The 16662-nt window shown below is 46.0% G+C and overlaps 1 protein-coding gene across 1 annotated transcript; it reads right to left on the reverse strand.

Moving 5' to 3' along the window:
- Window positions 1-10815: 10815 nt before the first annotated feature.
- On the reverse strand, window positions 10816-11586 carry LOC120397280 (olfactory receptor 1009-like). Its single transcript, XM_039522978.1, has one exon. It carries the CDS (start codon window positions 11584-11586, stop codon window positions 10816-10818), a length of 771 nt encoding a protein of 256 aa, XP_039378912.1.
- Window positions 11587-16662: the final 5076 nt, after the last annotated feature.

Here is a 16662-nt window from a genome sequence, read left to right on the forward strand (position 1 = left end):
TTTCTACCACTTAAAACATAAAACAAAAAAGAACAAACAAACAAACTAACAACAAAAATCTCAAAAACATTTTTTTAAAATACATCTCATTTTGCAGAATAAAAACCAAACTGCTTTTAAAATCCATTTTAAACCACATTTTGCACAGAAAAAAAACCCTGTTGGTTTGAAACAAACCAAGTACTTTTAAACCCTGCACGTATGCCTTGCCCAGACCCTCTCACACACAAATCAGCAGCTTTAGAATCACACCAAACCAAGTTTGCAGCCATATACTTTTCAATAACCCCCCCCCCGCCCATGCATTTAAAAGGCCCCTGCTTGTTCTGTCCTCCAGCCATGTGTGCTTGGGCCTTTGGGTTAGTTAGTATGATTCCCCACAATTGCCTCAAACCCATTTTTAAAAACACATCACAATATGCACAGTAAATAAAAAACTTTTTAGTTTGAAACAAACCAAATACTTCTAAAAAGCCCTACACCTTTGCCTTGCCCAGACCCCTCTCACACACAAATCAGCAGCTTTAGAAACACACCAAACCAAGTTTGCCTCCATATACTTTTCCATAACACCCCTCCCCCGCATGCTTTTAAAAGCCAATTGCAAAAAAGTTCCCTTTCACTAAGGGACCAAGTGTTGCAGGCACATGCTTGTCCCGTTCCCCCCATGTGTGTTTGGGCCTTCAGGTTAAAGAACAAGCAAAAATATTAGTTACTATTACCACCAAATCCCTATACAAACTGTGTAATACCTAAAGTTTTTTAAAACAGTATTAAGCACAACTATAGTTAAGATGGTTTTTACCTTGGCCTGGTGGTGAAGTGCAGCTTAAAGTTACTGGGTCCATGCTAAGCAGATCACACTGCAATGAAGATAGGCACCATTATTTTCCTAAGACAGCCTGGGCAAAGAGTGGCATTATACAATATATAGTTTCAGAGTTGAAGCCAGCCAGCCGTACCTCTGTCTGCCGTCCAGCAGCCTTTCAAGAAAGTTTCTGTTGAAAAGGACAGTCTCCAAGAGACCTGAGGTTTTTATACCATCTTAGCCCATTGTTTCAAACAGACTTCAGCACAGTAGCTAGCAGGTTAATTTAATCCCCACAGCTCTGAACTAATAGATCCTTAAGGACTTTAGGCACCCCTCCCACAGCACCCCCTGTGGTGATCTGGGGTGGGGGGACCAAGCTGTCTGCACAACAGGGCTTTTTTTTTTCTTTTTTCTTTTTTTCTGTAAGTTAAAATAAATGTTTCTGTGGGGCCTTCTTAGAGTATTGAACAGTCCTCATTTCCAAGCGGGGGGCCCTTTGCAGATATCAATGAATGTCTTGGGGCTTGAGTTGTTTTTTTTAAACACGTTTCTTTCATGCTTAAAGTTTGGGGTGGGGGTGTTTTCTAGAAAGAATGACCCAGAGCATTCGACCAACTCCAGGGCCATATTGAAACTGTCCAATGGTGTTCCACCAACTCCAGCAGTTATATTGAAACTGTCCAATAGCTTCTGCGAATTCCTGAGGTTTTATTTCATTTCATATTAATCAGAACTCACCCCCACCCACCCCCATCAAATTTAACCCTATGGCAACAAGGGTAAGTAATCGCAATCATCCTGGCTATTCATTGGGGGGGGGGGGTTTAAACCCATGCAGTTCAACAGGATAAGTCAACTCTATTGTACTCAAACACAGGTCTGAGCAGCCTGTTTGTTTTATCGTAAGCACAGTTTATAGAATCCCCCCCCCAACATACATTTCAGCTTTTTCCTGTAAATGGGTCACTTTTACACACAAAACCCACAAGCGCTAGGTTCTCACAAACAATTGATTTTTGATTGAAAAGACATACAGCTCCTTGAAACCAAACCAAGATGCTTCATTAACACTTTTAGCTCATTTAGGGGCCAAAGGCCTTCGAACAGAAACACAGATAGTCACAAAGCCCTTTTCAATAGGGTTTTTTTTAATTTACAGCTACCAAGTTTTCTATCGCGTGTTTGTCCCCTCACCATTCTCTAACTGAATCCTTTTAGATTCCTTACAAATAGTCTTTTCCTTAAGCAGGGATCTGTAACTTTTTGTGCGGACTAGACGGCCAATATCACGCCGTGTCGTGGAAAAATGACCCCGCGTTGTGTTTGGATCAGAATCACACGAGGCCCCTTTATTACAAGCGGGCAGGGGAGGGGGGATCACCAGCGAACTGGCTTCCCCCTGAATAGAGATTTTTCAACAGGTTTTATAGCAAAAACCCCACAATTAGTGATACACACGTCCTTGTTCACATGATTGCCATAACTGGAGAAATGCTGTGGAAGTGAGTGGAGACCCTGACTGTGTTTTAAAGAAAATGAACCAGAAGGTGCCTGCAATTTTTCCACTCCAGCTGTAAGCAGGTTATTTTCTTTAAAACACAGTCAGGGGCTCCACTCAATTGCACAGCATTGAACAAGGTCCCCCCTTGCGCTACATGTTCTTGGCTTAGGCACAGACATTGCACAGCAGAACCTCTGGCAATAACGGTGTTTAATCAGCTTTCCAAACCCAGCTCAGCACATAGGCCCCGGAGCTTGCAGTTGATATCCACTGAAGTCCAAGACACTCAGTCATGGGGCTGTTGGCCTGGCACATCTATGACATGGCCCTCGCAATCTTCACAAAGCTTTTCCCTCAGGCAGTGCTTAAGGGCAGCATAAACAGCAACGCATATCATACACCGTGTGACTTTTTTACGCTCACGACTTGGCAGTGGCCCAGTTAGTTCTATGCCAAGCCTCCTCCGAAACCCCTCATGGCCATCATCCTCAGAGTCCTCTTCAACAATTTGTATCGGCGTTGAGCAAAACCAGGGTGGGCCCGGTTCCTCTTCCCTGCTTGTTGCAACGCTGTCCAGGGCTTCCAGGCCGTCTAGAAAGGCATTGTCGAGCTGTTGAGAGATTTTCAGAACAGAAACAGTGTAAGCACCCCACTGTTTGTTTTTAGATTTACACAACCCCCGGTTCCTTACCTATTGAGAAGCGATTGCTTCTTATTCATTCATTTACCTGTGTGACATCTTTACCGTTCACCTTGTCCACTGGTGACTCCCCCCAGCCTCAATCACATTCCACCTCTAAGCGGGTGGACAAAGAGAGACCACCATGCTCATTGTGGTGTCTCACGAGCAGTTAGGTTTTGGGTTCTAGTTCCGGTTTATCCATCAATGGCTGGGCCGAAGGGCTCCCCTCGGTCGCTCCCTCCTCCTCCTCGGGACTGTCGCTGATGTAGCGCTTTCTCAGTGGATGGTCAAAGACCCTCGGGGCTAAGACAGAGTCTGAAGTTCTCATGGGGGAGGTGAAGGAGTCCATGTTTCCTCTCAGCAGCCTTTCCACAATTTCTAAAACATGTGTCCTTGGTAAGAGATGGCCTTGTCTGTCTGGTGCTGGGAGTTATGGGGTAATGGTGCTGCACCCTGATTGGCAGAGGGCCTTGGGAGGAGTTCTTAGTGGGGTCATACGGCCCACTCCCGTTCGGGTCACCCTGCCCCGGAATTCTCCCTGATTGGTCAAAATCTCCTCTTAGGGCAGTCCTATCGGGTCAAACCCATCCTAATTGGTAGATGGCGGTCGGAGGAGTTCTCAGAGGGGTCACACGACCCACTTCTGGACGGGTCACCCCACCTCGGAACTCACCCTGATTGGTCAAATCTCCTCTCAGGGTGGTCCTTCTGGGATGAAACCCATCCTGATTGGTAGAGAGTTGTGGGAGGAATTATTAGAGGGGTACATGACCCATTTCTGAATCCATCACCCCCACACCAGAAGTCAAATCTTGCAAAGGGGACTTTGGCTTGGGGAATCGGTGCTGGTGCCTGTGTCCACAACTGGGATGTTTTCCTGAGGCTACTCCATGGTCCATGAAGCGCCATGCAAGCAAGGGGAGAATGGACATTAGAGAGCGAGGCCGGGACCTCTGCGGGGCTGCTGCAGTCAAACATCCACAGCCAGAAGAGAGACTTAGCTGGCTGGCCACAGCCGCAGCAGCTGTCTCAGAAAGCTCTGCTCAAGCTCCAGCCAACAGAGGCAGGACGAAGAGCCACACAGGGAGAGCCTGGGTTGCAATTAGCAAGTTGCAGTTTTTTCAGTGGATTATGCTTCCCTGACAGTCTATTTCCTGCAATGTGCACATCCAGCCTCCTTGGCTGACCTCAATGGGAGTTAGGTTCTCTGTGCCAACAGGACAGGACTGGCCTTACCATGAGGCGAACTGAGGCGGCTGCTGCAAGTGCCAGACTGTGGGAGGATGCGACTAGGACCCAAAGTGTAGAAAATTGTGTCTGGTGCTGGTGCATATGTTTTCTGTCTGCTTTAGATGCACAGAGATGGTGGAGTGTTGTGCTGGAGGAAGGGGGCACAAGAGACATAACAGGCAGGCAGGAGAAAAGGGGAGAGGGAATAACAGAAAGCAACAGGAGCTGCAGGGAGAGAGAGGAGGAGGAGCCTCTAATGTACCTCTCGAGCACCCCCAGGAGTCTGGACTAACACCAGCTTGTCAGGGAGCTTCCTATTTCCTGCCGCTTCCCTGAACCCGCTTGAGGAGAACAGGCAGTCAACTGAAGTAGTAGGAGCCGAGTAGGCCCTTAAGACGCTGATATCTTCCCTCATTCAGACCCTGCTATCAATCTGCTTATATGTCCCCTGCCACTCTAGCTGGCACAGAACAGCAGTCATGAGTGAAAGAAGAAAACGCCCCTCTGAGGCAGCATTCATAAAAAGAAAGAAAGCAAAGGAAGCTTTTCTGTCTAAGCAGGAAGGAGCTCTCCTGAGATACAGAGACACAAATGTTCACGGTGAGCCTTCCAGCCCCAGTGAGGATGTGAGTGGTGAGGAGATGCCTGATCTTCCAGGTAGTCAGAGTGCAGGTGACCTGGCAGCTACTGCAGCATCCATATCTCCATCTCAAATGGATGTAACCATGCACATTCCTGAAGAAAAGTGTAGATCAGAGAAGAGTGTGGTGGAGGCACAAGAAACAGCTGCTGCTGAGTTTAGTTCCTTAAATCTAGATGATCCAGGACTGTGGACCCACTTGAGCAGTAGCCTGAGGGACTTCCTTGTACTGCCTGGGCCACAGCAAGTGAAAAACTTCATGTTCCCCAAAGACAATGAAAATAGATGTTTCCATCCAACACATTCCTGGTGCGAAATCCCCAATGGTGACAAAGTGGAGAGGCCATGGCTTATGGACTCAAAACCCAGAATGCTGCATACTGTTTTTGTTGCCAACTCTTTCAGTCTAATGTTCCAGCCATTCTGAGTTCTACAGGAACAAAGGACGGGACAAATCTGGCTAGAAATGTGGCATGCCACGAGAAGGCAGCAAATCACCAGAGAGCATTCCATAGGTGGGAAGAGCTTGAGATGAGCCTAAGGTTAAAGGCCACCATAGATGATGAGCATCAAGAGATGATTGCATCAGAGTTCTGAAAAGGCTCTTTGCCATTGTGAAGGTGCTTGCTACCCAAAACCTAGCATTGCGCGGCACTTCAGATCAGCTGCATGTGCCAAACAATGGAAACTTCTGCATAGAACATCCTCACCTCACAAGTTCCCCAAACCACAACCCTTTCTTTAATCATAATAATAATTTATAATAAATAAATGACTATTCATCAGAAGAAAGAAAGAACGTCCTAGTTCTTACATATCCTGCTTTCTTTGTACGTGTCAGTCTTCCTTAGATCATAGGGGCTTTGTATCAGGGAGTGTCCTTACTTTGTCTTGTAAAGTGCACACTAGTGACACTGACCAGATAAATAATGGAGACATCACACACACACAAAAATAACCAAGCCCTTTGTCATGAAGACTGTTCTCCTCAGTAAAGCAAGCTATAAACATTAGGAAATGCACAGAGGACTAAAAGGCTGCAAAGTGAAGCACTCTCAAGTTAGGAAATACCAGAATGAGCACTGCCTGTGCAACGTTAACTCTGCAAGAAATGAGGCAGGGATCCTACAGCCAACAGACTCCTTCAATACCCAGCCCCAGAGCAGAAAACCCTGTGCACTGAATAAGGCAGGGGTCCCATTGGAAAAAAAATACTATGGGATCATGTCATGAAAGTCTGCATCATCCTGCAAATGCACAAGAGGACTGAATTGAGGGTGCCAGGGCAACACTTCTTTGGACATTTGCTAACCTGAGAATGCTTCACTTTGTAACCTTTCCATCCTGTTTAAAAGCCTTGACTTTGTATTTCCTAATGATTTTATTGATGAAGGCAAATGTGAGTAACGTTAAATGAAGGGTTTTTGTTTGTTAATTTCCTTTGGTTTTTTTTTATAGAAAGAAAATCTTTTATCTCTGTGCTGTGTAACGGGGTGACCCCCCGCTCCAGCCTGGAAGGGGTTGGAAAAGCCCTGTAGAGGGCTGGTCTGGGCAAGGTAAAACACTGGCTGATTGGGGGAAGTGGCTGCAGCTGGGGTCATGCCCCAAACTGAGCAACAAGGCCTTATAAGAAGGCCAGGGAAGCCAGAAGTATCAGTCTCTCTCTGTCTGTAGAGGGAGAAGGGCCTGGCTGCAGGGAGCTAGAGACAGGGTACCTGAGTGGAGCAGGGCTGGGGAAATGTTGGGGAGCTCCAGCCTGGAAAGCCCCAGGCTTTGGCCTAGCACAAGGCCAACAGGTCCTGGGGGTTGCTGAGGGCAGCCCAGGGGTAGGCCAAGGCAGCAGGTCCAGACCCTCCTTGCCAGTGCTGAGTGGCTGATCCTGCAGCCTGCCCCAGGGCGCAGGGCTAGACGATGACTAGCCATATACTGATGCGAGGTGGGAATAGTGGGTTGGAGGTTCCCCAAGGAGGGGAGACCCTGAGACTGAGGGGTTACTGCCAGGGGGCAGCACCCCAGCTAAAGGGGCACTGGGTCCAGGGAGAGGCATGGGGGCCAGGGAACAGGCGGATCACCGGCCTGCAGAGGACGCTCTGGAGCTGGAATGAGCTAATTCCCAGAAGTCACCAGCAGGAGGCGCCGCGGTTGTGAGTCCGCACCTCGACAAGCTGTTTAAACAATGAAGCTCTTACTCATGTGTTGGTTCAGTCTATATTTTATTGCCATTGTTATCTTGGTGAAAATCCCTGTTTCACCTCTCAGTGCTGTGTTGATCAGAGTATTGAAAGTCATTAAATTAAACTGCATTAAAACAAAACTCATTTTATGCAACTTCAGGGTCAGTGAAAGTTCTCAGCTGTAACCCTGAATGTGCAAGAAGCAGAGAAACAATATCCAAGAAAAAGAGCTGGAATTTTGCATCTTGTTTTCATCTAGGCCTTACTGAGGACAGTAGCAAACACCTGCCCTTTGCGAAGGAACACAGCACCGTACCACAGCACAAACCCCATTGAGCACAGCAGGGGCTGTCCCGGTTATCCAGCTCTGGCTCTGTTTCATTACAAACTTCCTGTCTGTGATGATGTTCTGGTAACAAGGGGGAAACCAGCTGTCAAAGGTAGCTGTTGCCATGGCAGCCAGGGTTCTAGTCATTCTCCCCAAGTATGAAAATGAACCGGAGGGAGGGAGTGCTGAGTGGTGGGTTATCTCTGATGTCACAAGGCTACTGCTCAGGCAGCACCAGTGGGCAGCAAATGTCTGGTGTGTATGTGTGTTTGGGGGGGGGAGGAGGCTTTGCCAGTGTTCCTGTTTCCCCAAATTTCCTAAAGAAGCCAACAACATAACTACCCAGAATACACATTAATGATGATTCTACCCACATGATAATTAGTTGCTGAAATTTGATTCAAATCCCGCATGGCATGTTTAGAAACAAGGGTTCCAAAAAAGGAGAGGCCTCGTTAAACAGAAAATGTTGATGCTCTGGTGCATTTGTTGTTGTGTTAAAATTGAATACTGTGACTTTAAATGTTGGGCAGGGTTCCTGGGCGTGCTTGCATGCTGGGGAGCTCGGTAGGGCAGCACACAATCGGGGCGTAGCAGCAGCCAGTCAGCAGGTACCCAGTGAGTTGTGCCTCTCTTTTATAGGCAGTAGCCTCCGTTCTCTCCCTCTGATTTTTGGGTTCTTACGTGTTATTGTTCTGGCTCCTAAGAAACAAATTAGCGAGACGTTGGGAACTTCCAGCAAGAGTATTTTATATTTTCTCTAACTTGTCTGCTTGTGTGCCACAAACCATGAAAGGCACAATCTCATCCAAAATAAAATACACTTCTCAAGCCAAATGTCCTTTTGAAACAAAAAATGGAACCATTTCATTCTGGTCAGGTTGATCTTACTGAAGCACTTCACTTTTCCTTTCCCTTCACAGGGAGGAGCCTAAATTAGGTTTCCCTACAACCATGATTGGAATAGTGACGCAAAGCCTCACTAGAAGCCAAGCAACTCAGAAAGAATGGGATGATCGCAATACAGTAGAACCCTGTTTATCTGACCCTCCATTATCCAGTTCTCAGTATTAACCCCAAAACCAGCACACACAGGTCCAGAAGTGGGCAATCTCTCCTATGGTCCCTAGATGGCGCTACAGCCTGGCACGTTCCCATTCATGCGATTATCCGACGTTTTGGTTAACCAATCTGGCTCTGGTCCAAACTTGATGGGATAAAGGGAGTTCTGCTCTCCTTGTGAGCGATCGTTTGATGCAGGGGATCTGCTGCTGGTGTTATTCCTTGTGGAAAAGTACAACTTGCAAAACTGATGGGAGGGGCCTTCTGAGGTGGTCGGGAGGGGTCACGCTGTTACCTGCAATGTACACAGGCCCCGCAGCAGGGACGCACCTCGAACTGTGCATATAAACAGGTTAAAAGTGCATCACAACAGTGAAGCCATTGTCAAGATGCTGTTCTGTGCAGAGGAGTGTAAGACAGCCCCTGTTCCTGTTCTGAGACCTGAATGCCATAGGGATATCCCACTCGAGAGCTTTGAGGTGTGTGAAGAGGTCACTCTAAGTGAAAAGACAGTGGTCATGACTGCGGTGCAGCTTCACTGGCAGGTATGATCAAGCAGGCCAGGCCTGACTCACAAAAGTTGCCGAAGATGCTGTCAAGGTTAGACTCAGGACTCTCAGTTTGTCAGACCACTCTGTTTTATTAGCACAGTTCTCTGCTAATAACACCCAGATAATATGAGCCCCCACACAAGACCCAAACAGTCTTATTTATACAGATAAAAAGGTGCTAACTAAAGAAAGGGACAAAGAGAGCAAAATGCATCTCCTACTTCCCTACTAACTCTTATTGATCTAAGGCTAATATGTCACCAATAGCCCTTAAGTGGAGCGATTGTTCTACCTTAATGTCTGCTTTCCTGACACCTGGATCGCAGCATTCTTTTCATTTCTACTTAAAGGCACATACAGCATTCTTTAATTCATTCTATTTCTTTCATATAATTCATTTCACTTGCACAATGAACACTGTGGGATCACAACCTGCACCCAGCAAAGCATCCCACAGAACTGGTACATTGTGGCAGCAAGTTCATAAGGAGATGACAAGCCTGCTGGACAGGGAATAATTAAAGAGTCAAACAGTCCCTGGGATGAGGAGGTCGTTTTGCTGATGTTTACAGGGAGCTTCTCCCGAGTGTGGGGGGCAGAATGGAAAAAAGCACGAAGAGGCTTGTTTGAAGATTTAACAAGGGGGTGATGGTGGTTAGCATCATGGGCCATGTAACTACGAACAATGTGTGGCCTTAGACCAGGGGTGGACAAACTGCCCTGTCTGCAGGCACTGCCCCTGAAGCTCCCATTGGCTGTGGTTCCCAGCCAATGGGAGTTGCAGGGGTGGTGCTTGGGGCATGGGCAGCGTGTGGAGCCTCCTGGGTTTCCCTATGCATAGAAGCCAGATTGGGGATGTGTTGCTGCTTCTGGGAGCGACATGGAGACATGTCACTCGCGTTTTTGTCACTCTTATCTGGACTCTCTGCAGTTGGGCCACATCTTTCCTGAAAAGTGGTGCCCAGAACTGGACACAAAACTCCAGTTGAGGCCTAATCAGTGCGGAGTAGGGCAGAAGAATCACTTCTTGTGTCTTGCTTACAACGCTCCTTCTCCTACCTCCATATTACAAGTGACGAACAGAGGCAAAGGGACACTAAACCCAGGTTTTTAAAAGGTATTTAGGCCACATAAATCCCATTGGTTTCAATGGGAATTAGGAACTGAAATCCCCTTAAAAAATCTGGACCGAAGTGATTTGCTCAAGATCACAAAGGAAGTCTGCAGTGGGGGTGGAATTTAAACTCAGACCCCTCAAGTCTTAGGCGAGTGCGATAACCTCTGGATCATCCTTCCTTTCTCCTGCATGTGTCTAATGACGTGTCTCTGTCTATCTAGCCCCAGAGAAAAACATCCGTCTGTCTAGTGTCTACCTGTCTGTCCTTAAACAGAATCATCTGTCTGACTATCTAGCTATAAAAACACCTCTCTGTATGCACCTCCCTTTATTTAATTGTTCAGTGATTTTAGGTGGGGGCTGTGGGAACTGAGATAATGGCAGTGGCAAACGGAAATAATTACAGTCTGAGCATCTCCTCTTTATATCATCTGCTAAGTTAACCAACGTAGTTCAGAAGGTAGTGGAACAAGCAGGGGGAGGTGTCTATATTGCAGAAATCACATATCAGTGCATAAAGGAGAAGCTGTAACACAGTTACTGGACACTGTTTTTCAAGGGACATGGCGCCGTCCTTCATTATCGGGCTCAAGTTCCATTTCCATTTTGTTTTCTCCTGTAAGTCACATGATGACAGAAATTTCTGCATAATGACTTAATGAGCGAGAACTAGCTCATATCTTCACTCCAGTACTGATCAGAAAAACCAGTCCCCATATTTACATACAGTGAGAAATATTTTCTGGTATATTGTCCTCCTCATGGCGTCCTTCACCCCCTTGTTCCTCAGGGCTGTAGATCAGGGGGTTCAGCAGGGGGATCACAAGGATATCGGACACGGCCAACATTTTCTCCCAGTCCACTGAGCTGCCAGAGGAGGGTCGTAAATATGTAAAGATCAGGGTCCCATATAAGAAGGAGATGACAGTCAGGTGGGAGGCGCAGGTGGAGAAGGCTTTGTGCCTTCCTGCCATGGAGCAGCTCCTCAGGATGGCAAAGATGATGTAAGTGTAGGAGATGAGGATGGTGAAAATGGTGCTTATTGTTTCTATGGCTGAAAAGATGAAATGCACTCGCTTATTGATGCGAAAGTCAGAGCAGGAGATTTCTTGGAGTGGGCGAATATCACAGAAGAATTGATCGAGGACATTGGAGTGGCCGAAGGACAGACTGAATTCAGTACACGTATGCACAGTGGCATTGACACAGGCGCATAGGGAAGATCCAGCAACCAGCTGGAAGCAGACTGTCTTGGACAGGATGACATAATAAAGCAATGGGTGGCAGATGGCCACAAAGCGATCGTAGGCCGTCACAGCCAGGAGGCAAAGCTCATTGCTGGCACAGAAGGAGAAGAGGAAAAACTGAACCACACACCCAGGGAAAGAAATGTCTTTACTCGTCACTAGGGAACTGAGCATTGCCTTGGGGGCAATCACAGAGGAGGAGACAACATCTAAGAGGGACAAGCTGCTAAGGAAAAAGGACATGGAGTTGTGGAGTTGGGAGTCAACGCTAATCAGCACAATTATCCCGACATTCCCCACCAGCGTTCAGAAATAAATGGCAAAGAAGAACACAAAGAGGATGTTTTTGCAGCTTTAGACTGTCAGTGATTCCCCGGAAAATGAAGCCAATCACTCTGGTGCAGTTTCCGGGAGCCGTAATCTGTGGACCCCTAGGAATCCAGGGACCACAGGTTGAAAAGCAATGTTCTATGGTAACAACCACCTTTGGAGGACCCCTTAGATATAGTCTGTGGATCCCAAGGTGTTCACAGACGATAAATTCAACCCCCCCACACCCAATCTAGTCTAATTGCTTGTATAACACAGGTCATAATTTTTTTCCAATAGTTTTCATTGTAAATTAGAGCATGTCTTTTAAAAAGTCATCCAATCTTGAGAGAGGCTTTTTATGTAGAGCTGGTCAAAATTCCCACCTGTCCCCTTGGAAATTTTTGAGCTTTTATGAATAAAACCCCAAATCCAAACTATTTTGGCACTGGTCTATTTTGGCTGAAATCTGAAGTATTTTGGTTTTGAAATGGAGCAACTGGGCGATGTAGTCGAACCAACAAGACTGGCCTATAAAGGAGAATGGAAGCCTGAGGAACTTCAGCTGGACAGATCAGCATGTGGACTGCTCAGTGCTGAAGGTGTTTGAGAACAGGTCAGAGAAACACCCATTGGGTTGTTTCCTTGGTGTTACTTGGTCTTGCCCCAGCATGGGGAGCCTGACTTGACTCCATGAGGTCCCTTCCACCCTACATTGCTAGGACTCCCGAATAACAATATTTGTATTGATTATTATTATTTTATTTTATTTGTTGTAAAAATGCTGACATTTCCATGGAAAAGTTCAATGCAAAAGGGATTTGTTTGTTTTTGTGAGAGGAGGGCAATTTTCATCTATTTCCTAGGAATGTAGCGTTCCCACTCACTGTAGTGGGTCTGATCCAAAACAGATTGACGCCAAGGGAAGTTTTTTCCATTGATTTCAGTGCGCTTTGGGTCAGCCTATTTGTTAATATCAGATTTTATCATCTTTCCAGCTAGCAGAGCAAGAAGCAAGGGAAGGTAACACTCAGTGTATTTGAACCTTCTGCGCTCCCTAAAGCAGGAGATCTTCAAGGCAAAGAGATCAGTAAAGTTCACACCGAATTATAAATGTACATGAACTCAGAGAGGAAAAAACACATCCTCTTTTACTGAACTGTTCAGTATGAGATTCTGAATGCACTGAAATCAGGAAATTGAAAGCAGGGTCTAAAATCCCAAGATGTTTGTGACAGCTTTACCTGCCTTTAATTGATGAGTAGAATCAGAATATCAGGGTTGGAAGGGACCTCAGGAGATATCTAGTCCAACCCCCTGCTCAAAGCAGGACCAATTCCCAACTAAATCATCCCAGCCAGGGCTTTGTCAAGCCTGACCTTAAAAACCTCTAAGGATGGAGATTCCACCACCTCCCTAGGGAACCCAGTCCAGTGCTTCACCATCCTCCTAGTGAAATAGTGTTTCCTAATAACCAACCTAAACCTCCCCCACTGCAACTTGAGACCATTACTCCTTGTTCTCTCATTTGCTACCACTGAGAACGGCCGAGCTCCATTTACTTTGGAACCCCCTTCAGGTAGTTGAAAGCAGCTATCAAATCCCCCCCATATTCTTCTCTTCTGCAGACTAAACAATCCCAGTTCCCTCAGCCTCTCCTCATAAGTCATGTGCTCCAGCCCCCTAATCATTTTGGTTGCTCTCTGCTGGACTCTTTCCAATTTTTCCACATCCTTCTTGTAGTATGGGGCCCCAAACTGGACACAGTCTCCAGATGAGGCCTCACCAATGTCGAATAGAGGGGAATGATCACATCCCTCCATCTGCTGCCAATGCCCCTATTTACACAGCCCAAAATGCCATTAGCCATCTTGGCAACAAGGGCACACTGCTGACTCATATCCAGCTTCTCGTCCACTGTAACCCCTAGGTCCTTTTCTGCAGAACTGCTTCCTAACCATTCGGTCCCTAGTCTGTAACAGTGCGTGGGATTCTTCCGTCCTAAGTGCAGGACTCTGCACTTGTCCTTGTTGAACCTCATCAGGTTTCTTTTGGCCCAATCCTCTAATTTGTCTAAGTCCCTCTGTATCCTATCCCTACCTTCCAGCGTATCTACCACTCCTCCCAGTTTAGTGTCATCTGCAAATTTGCTGAGAGTGCAGTCCATGCCATCCTCCAGATCATTAATGAAACAACATCCATAACAAAATGGCATGACCAGTCCACTGGCCAACTCAGCCAATGCAAAATACAGCCAGACCCACCCAACCACCTCTCTACGTGGGCTCCTTCCTGAAATCTCTTTAAAAGTAAAGTTATGGAGCCAGATTCTGAGCTGCTATAAACTGGAATAGCTGGTGGACTTTTCATTCAAGCACTGTAATACTTTGAGATCATTTTGGGTTAAAGTCTTGCAAATAAAAACATGGTGAACAATATATTTGCATGAATATTCAGTCATTTCCCTGAGATATGCATCTTCTGCACAAACTGGTCTTCTTTGGCGGCTTCTTAGTACAGTTCCTAGTTTTTTTCAGATTTGCCCATCTATGGTTATGAACAAGGTCGCCAGTAACAAAGTTCTTGCATTTCTCCATGAGACAAAGAAACACCAAAGATAGGAATCAAAATTTCCATATGGAAATGGAAGCATAAAGTCACACTCATCTGGAAGCCCTCTTTCCTAGTAAGGTGGCTATTTTGGTACTAGATTTCTACAATTCTTTACCTTGTCAATGTGAAAAATTAAAACGCATGTGTGTGCGTGTGCGCGCGCGCAAACACACACACACACACAAGTTTCAATTGTCCTGTTGGGACTAATCATGTTTCACCATAATAGGAACCCATCAGAAAAAATCAAGAGAAAAAAACATTATATTAAACAGACAATTGAAAAATAAAGGATTTTTCCACCAAATGGAATATTAATATATTATTATATCCGTTATCATTTCCAGGTTTCAGAACTGATCCTAAAACATCAACTCTTACCTTGTTATAACAATGCAATATCCAGAACACTTTCAAATGCCATGTTCCCTCCTAACTGTGATGTAATGTGGGATAGAAAAGAAATTAATTCAAGAATCATTTACATGTAGAAAGAGCAAAAATTGCTAGAAAAGTGAAAACGTCTCATCTCTAAGTGAATCCCGCTAATACTGTAGCTATTTAGAGAAACTGAACTAAAAGACAATGGCAGAGAAAAAGAATTACTTTAAAAAGAAGGAGGTGAGCATTGTGGAATTTCCAAAGGCTGCTTGCTTCAAAGCAATTGACAATTGCACGTTTTTTTTCCCAAGTCAGCATTTTAGAAATGCCAACCACAAACAATGCAAAGTCAGCAATTGCAAATATAACTTTCTTCTTATGAAACTAAAAAGCCAGGTGTCACCACAGCCACCTGATCTATGGCAGGGGGGTGCTTGGAGTGGTAGATTTAAGCCTCATATTAGCACTCTAGCACCTTTCCATAACTAAATCAGGAGCTATGCTATTTATAAGAAGTCAGAAAGGACCCTAATGAATACTAAGTAAAACATCTCCCTCTCTCCCATGCAGTATCTTATCATGCTGTACAACCTACGGCTACAAATCTCTATAATTTACCGTGAGTGAGTGGAGACAGTGGGAGGACCAGCCTGTCCTTCTCAGAAGATAGTTCTTTAGCAGAGTCATAAAGCAGCTTCTTAGAGAATCCACTGATCTCCACCTAAAGGGCCACAATGAATTGCAGGTCAAACAGCATCAAGAAAGATGGTTCCCTTGGAAGCTAGGTGGGTCCAGATTTTCCTGTTCCTTCTCCTTCTTCAAACTAAGAAGAAAACTCAACTATGCAAGAGAGATTTCATTCCATTGTCGGTGTGTATCCACCCCGAACCCATGAGACCTTCCATGGGGGCAGAGAATGGTGCACTGGGGAAGCCCATTCCATACGGTACTGTCTTTTTTTCATGCAGAGTTCAGGACAGTTTAGGCAGTTGGTCCCATTTCACTGCAGACGTCAGGCCTGCCAGGGAAAGGTGGGTGTGGTAGTTACTTCACAAAAGCTTTTGGCAGAAACTCAGCCCACTGAGCAAAGACAATTAGTTGGGAATTGGTCCTTCTTTGAGCAGGGGGTTGGACTACATACCACCTGAGGTCCCTTGCAACCCTGATAGTCTATGATTCTATGAATGAGGCATCTGTGACCTCACAGAGCTCCCTTGCCAACAGCCAGGCAGGACAGGGATGCGGGGCAGGGGGAACCTCGCAGAGCCCTGTAGCCTTGCTGCAGCAAGCCTCCATCTTCACTTTGCTAGATAAAGGTTATGAGCAGACAATGGCTGGAAGTTGAAGCTAGACCAATACACACTGGAAATAAGGCGAGGAGCATTTTTAACATCAGAGTTTGGAGCAATTCAATGAGGGTTGTGCTGGATTTTCCACAACTGGCCTATTTTAAAATCAAGCTTGGGTGTTTTACTAAAAAATCTGCTCTAATTCCTATGGGAATTATTTTGAGGCACATTCTATGGCCGAAGTGAAACAGAAAGTCAGACGACAGTGGTTTCCTCTGGGCTTGGAATTAATCTCTGACTCGCTGGGGGCGTTTGGAATGTGACCATTTAGCTTCCCTCTTCCTCCTTCTCTCTTGTCCCCTCTTCTCAATTGGAAAACGGGCCACCAGAAAAGCCTGATTTCCACCCTGGGCCCCTTCCATTAGTGCTGTAAGCTGAAGGGCATTGTGACTTGAGAGTGAAGTCAGCCAGGCAGTGCTAACTCTCCACAGGTGATTTGCATAAGTCAGTAAATGAACCTGCAGGTTTCCGTGGAAGCGATGCCCAAGGCAGGGCTCAGGCTTCGGGTTTATGCTCAGGGTTAGTGGAGTCAGGGAGCGACAGGTGGCTGAGTTACCTCTGGTGTCACAATGTTACTGCTCAGGTTCCTCTGCCTGCTGCACTGCCTGGGCAGTGACTGTCAAGGGGAAGGTTTTGTGGATTTGAAAGTTAGAAACCAGGAAGCGCA

This window comes from Mauremys reevesii, linkage group 2 (assembly GCF_016161935.1).
Source record: "Mauremys reevesii isolate NIE-2019 linkage group 2, ASM1616193v1, whole genome shotgun sequence".
NCBI lineage: Eukaryota > Metazoa > Chordata > Testudines > Geoemydidae > Mauremys > Mauremys reevesii.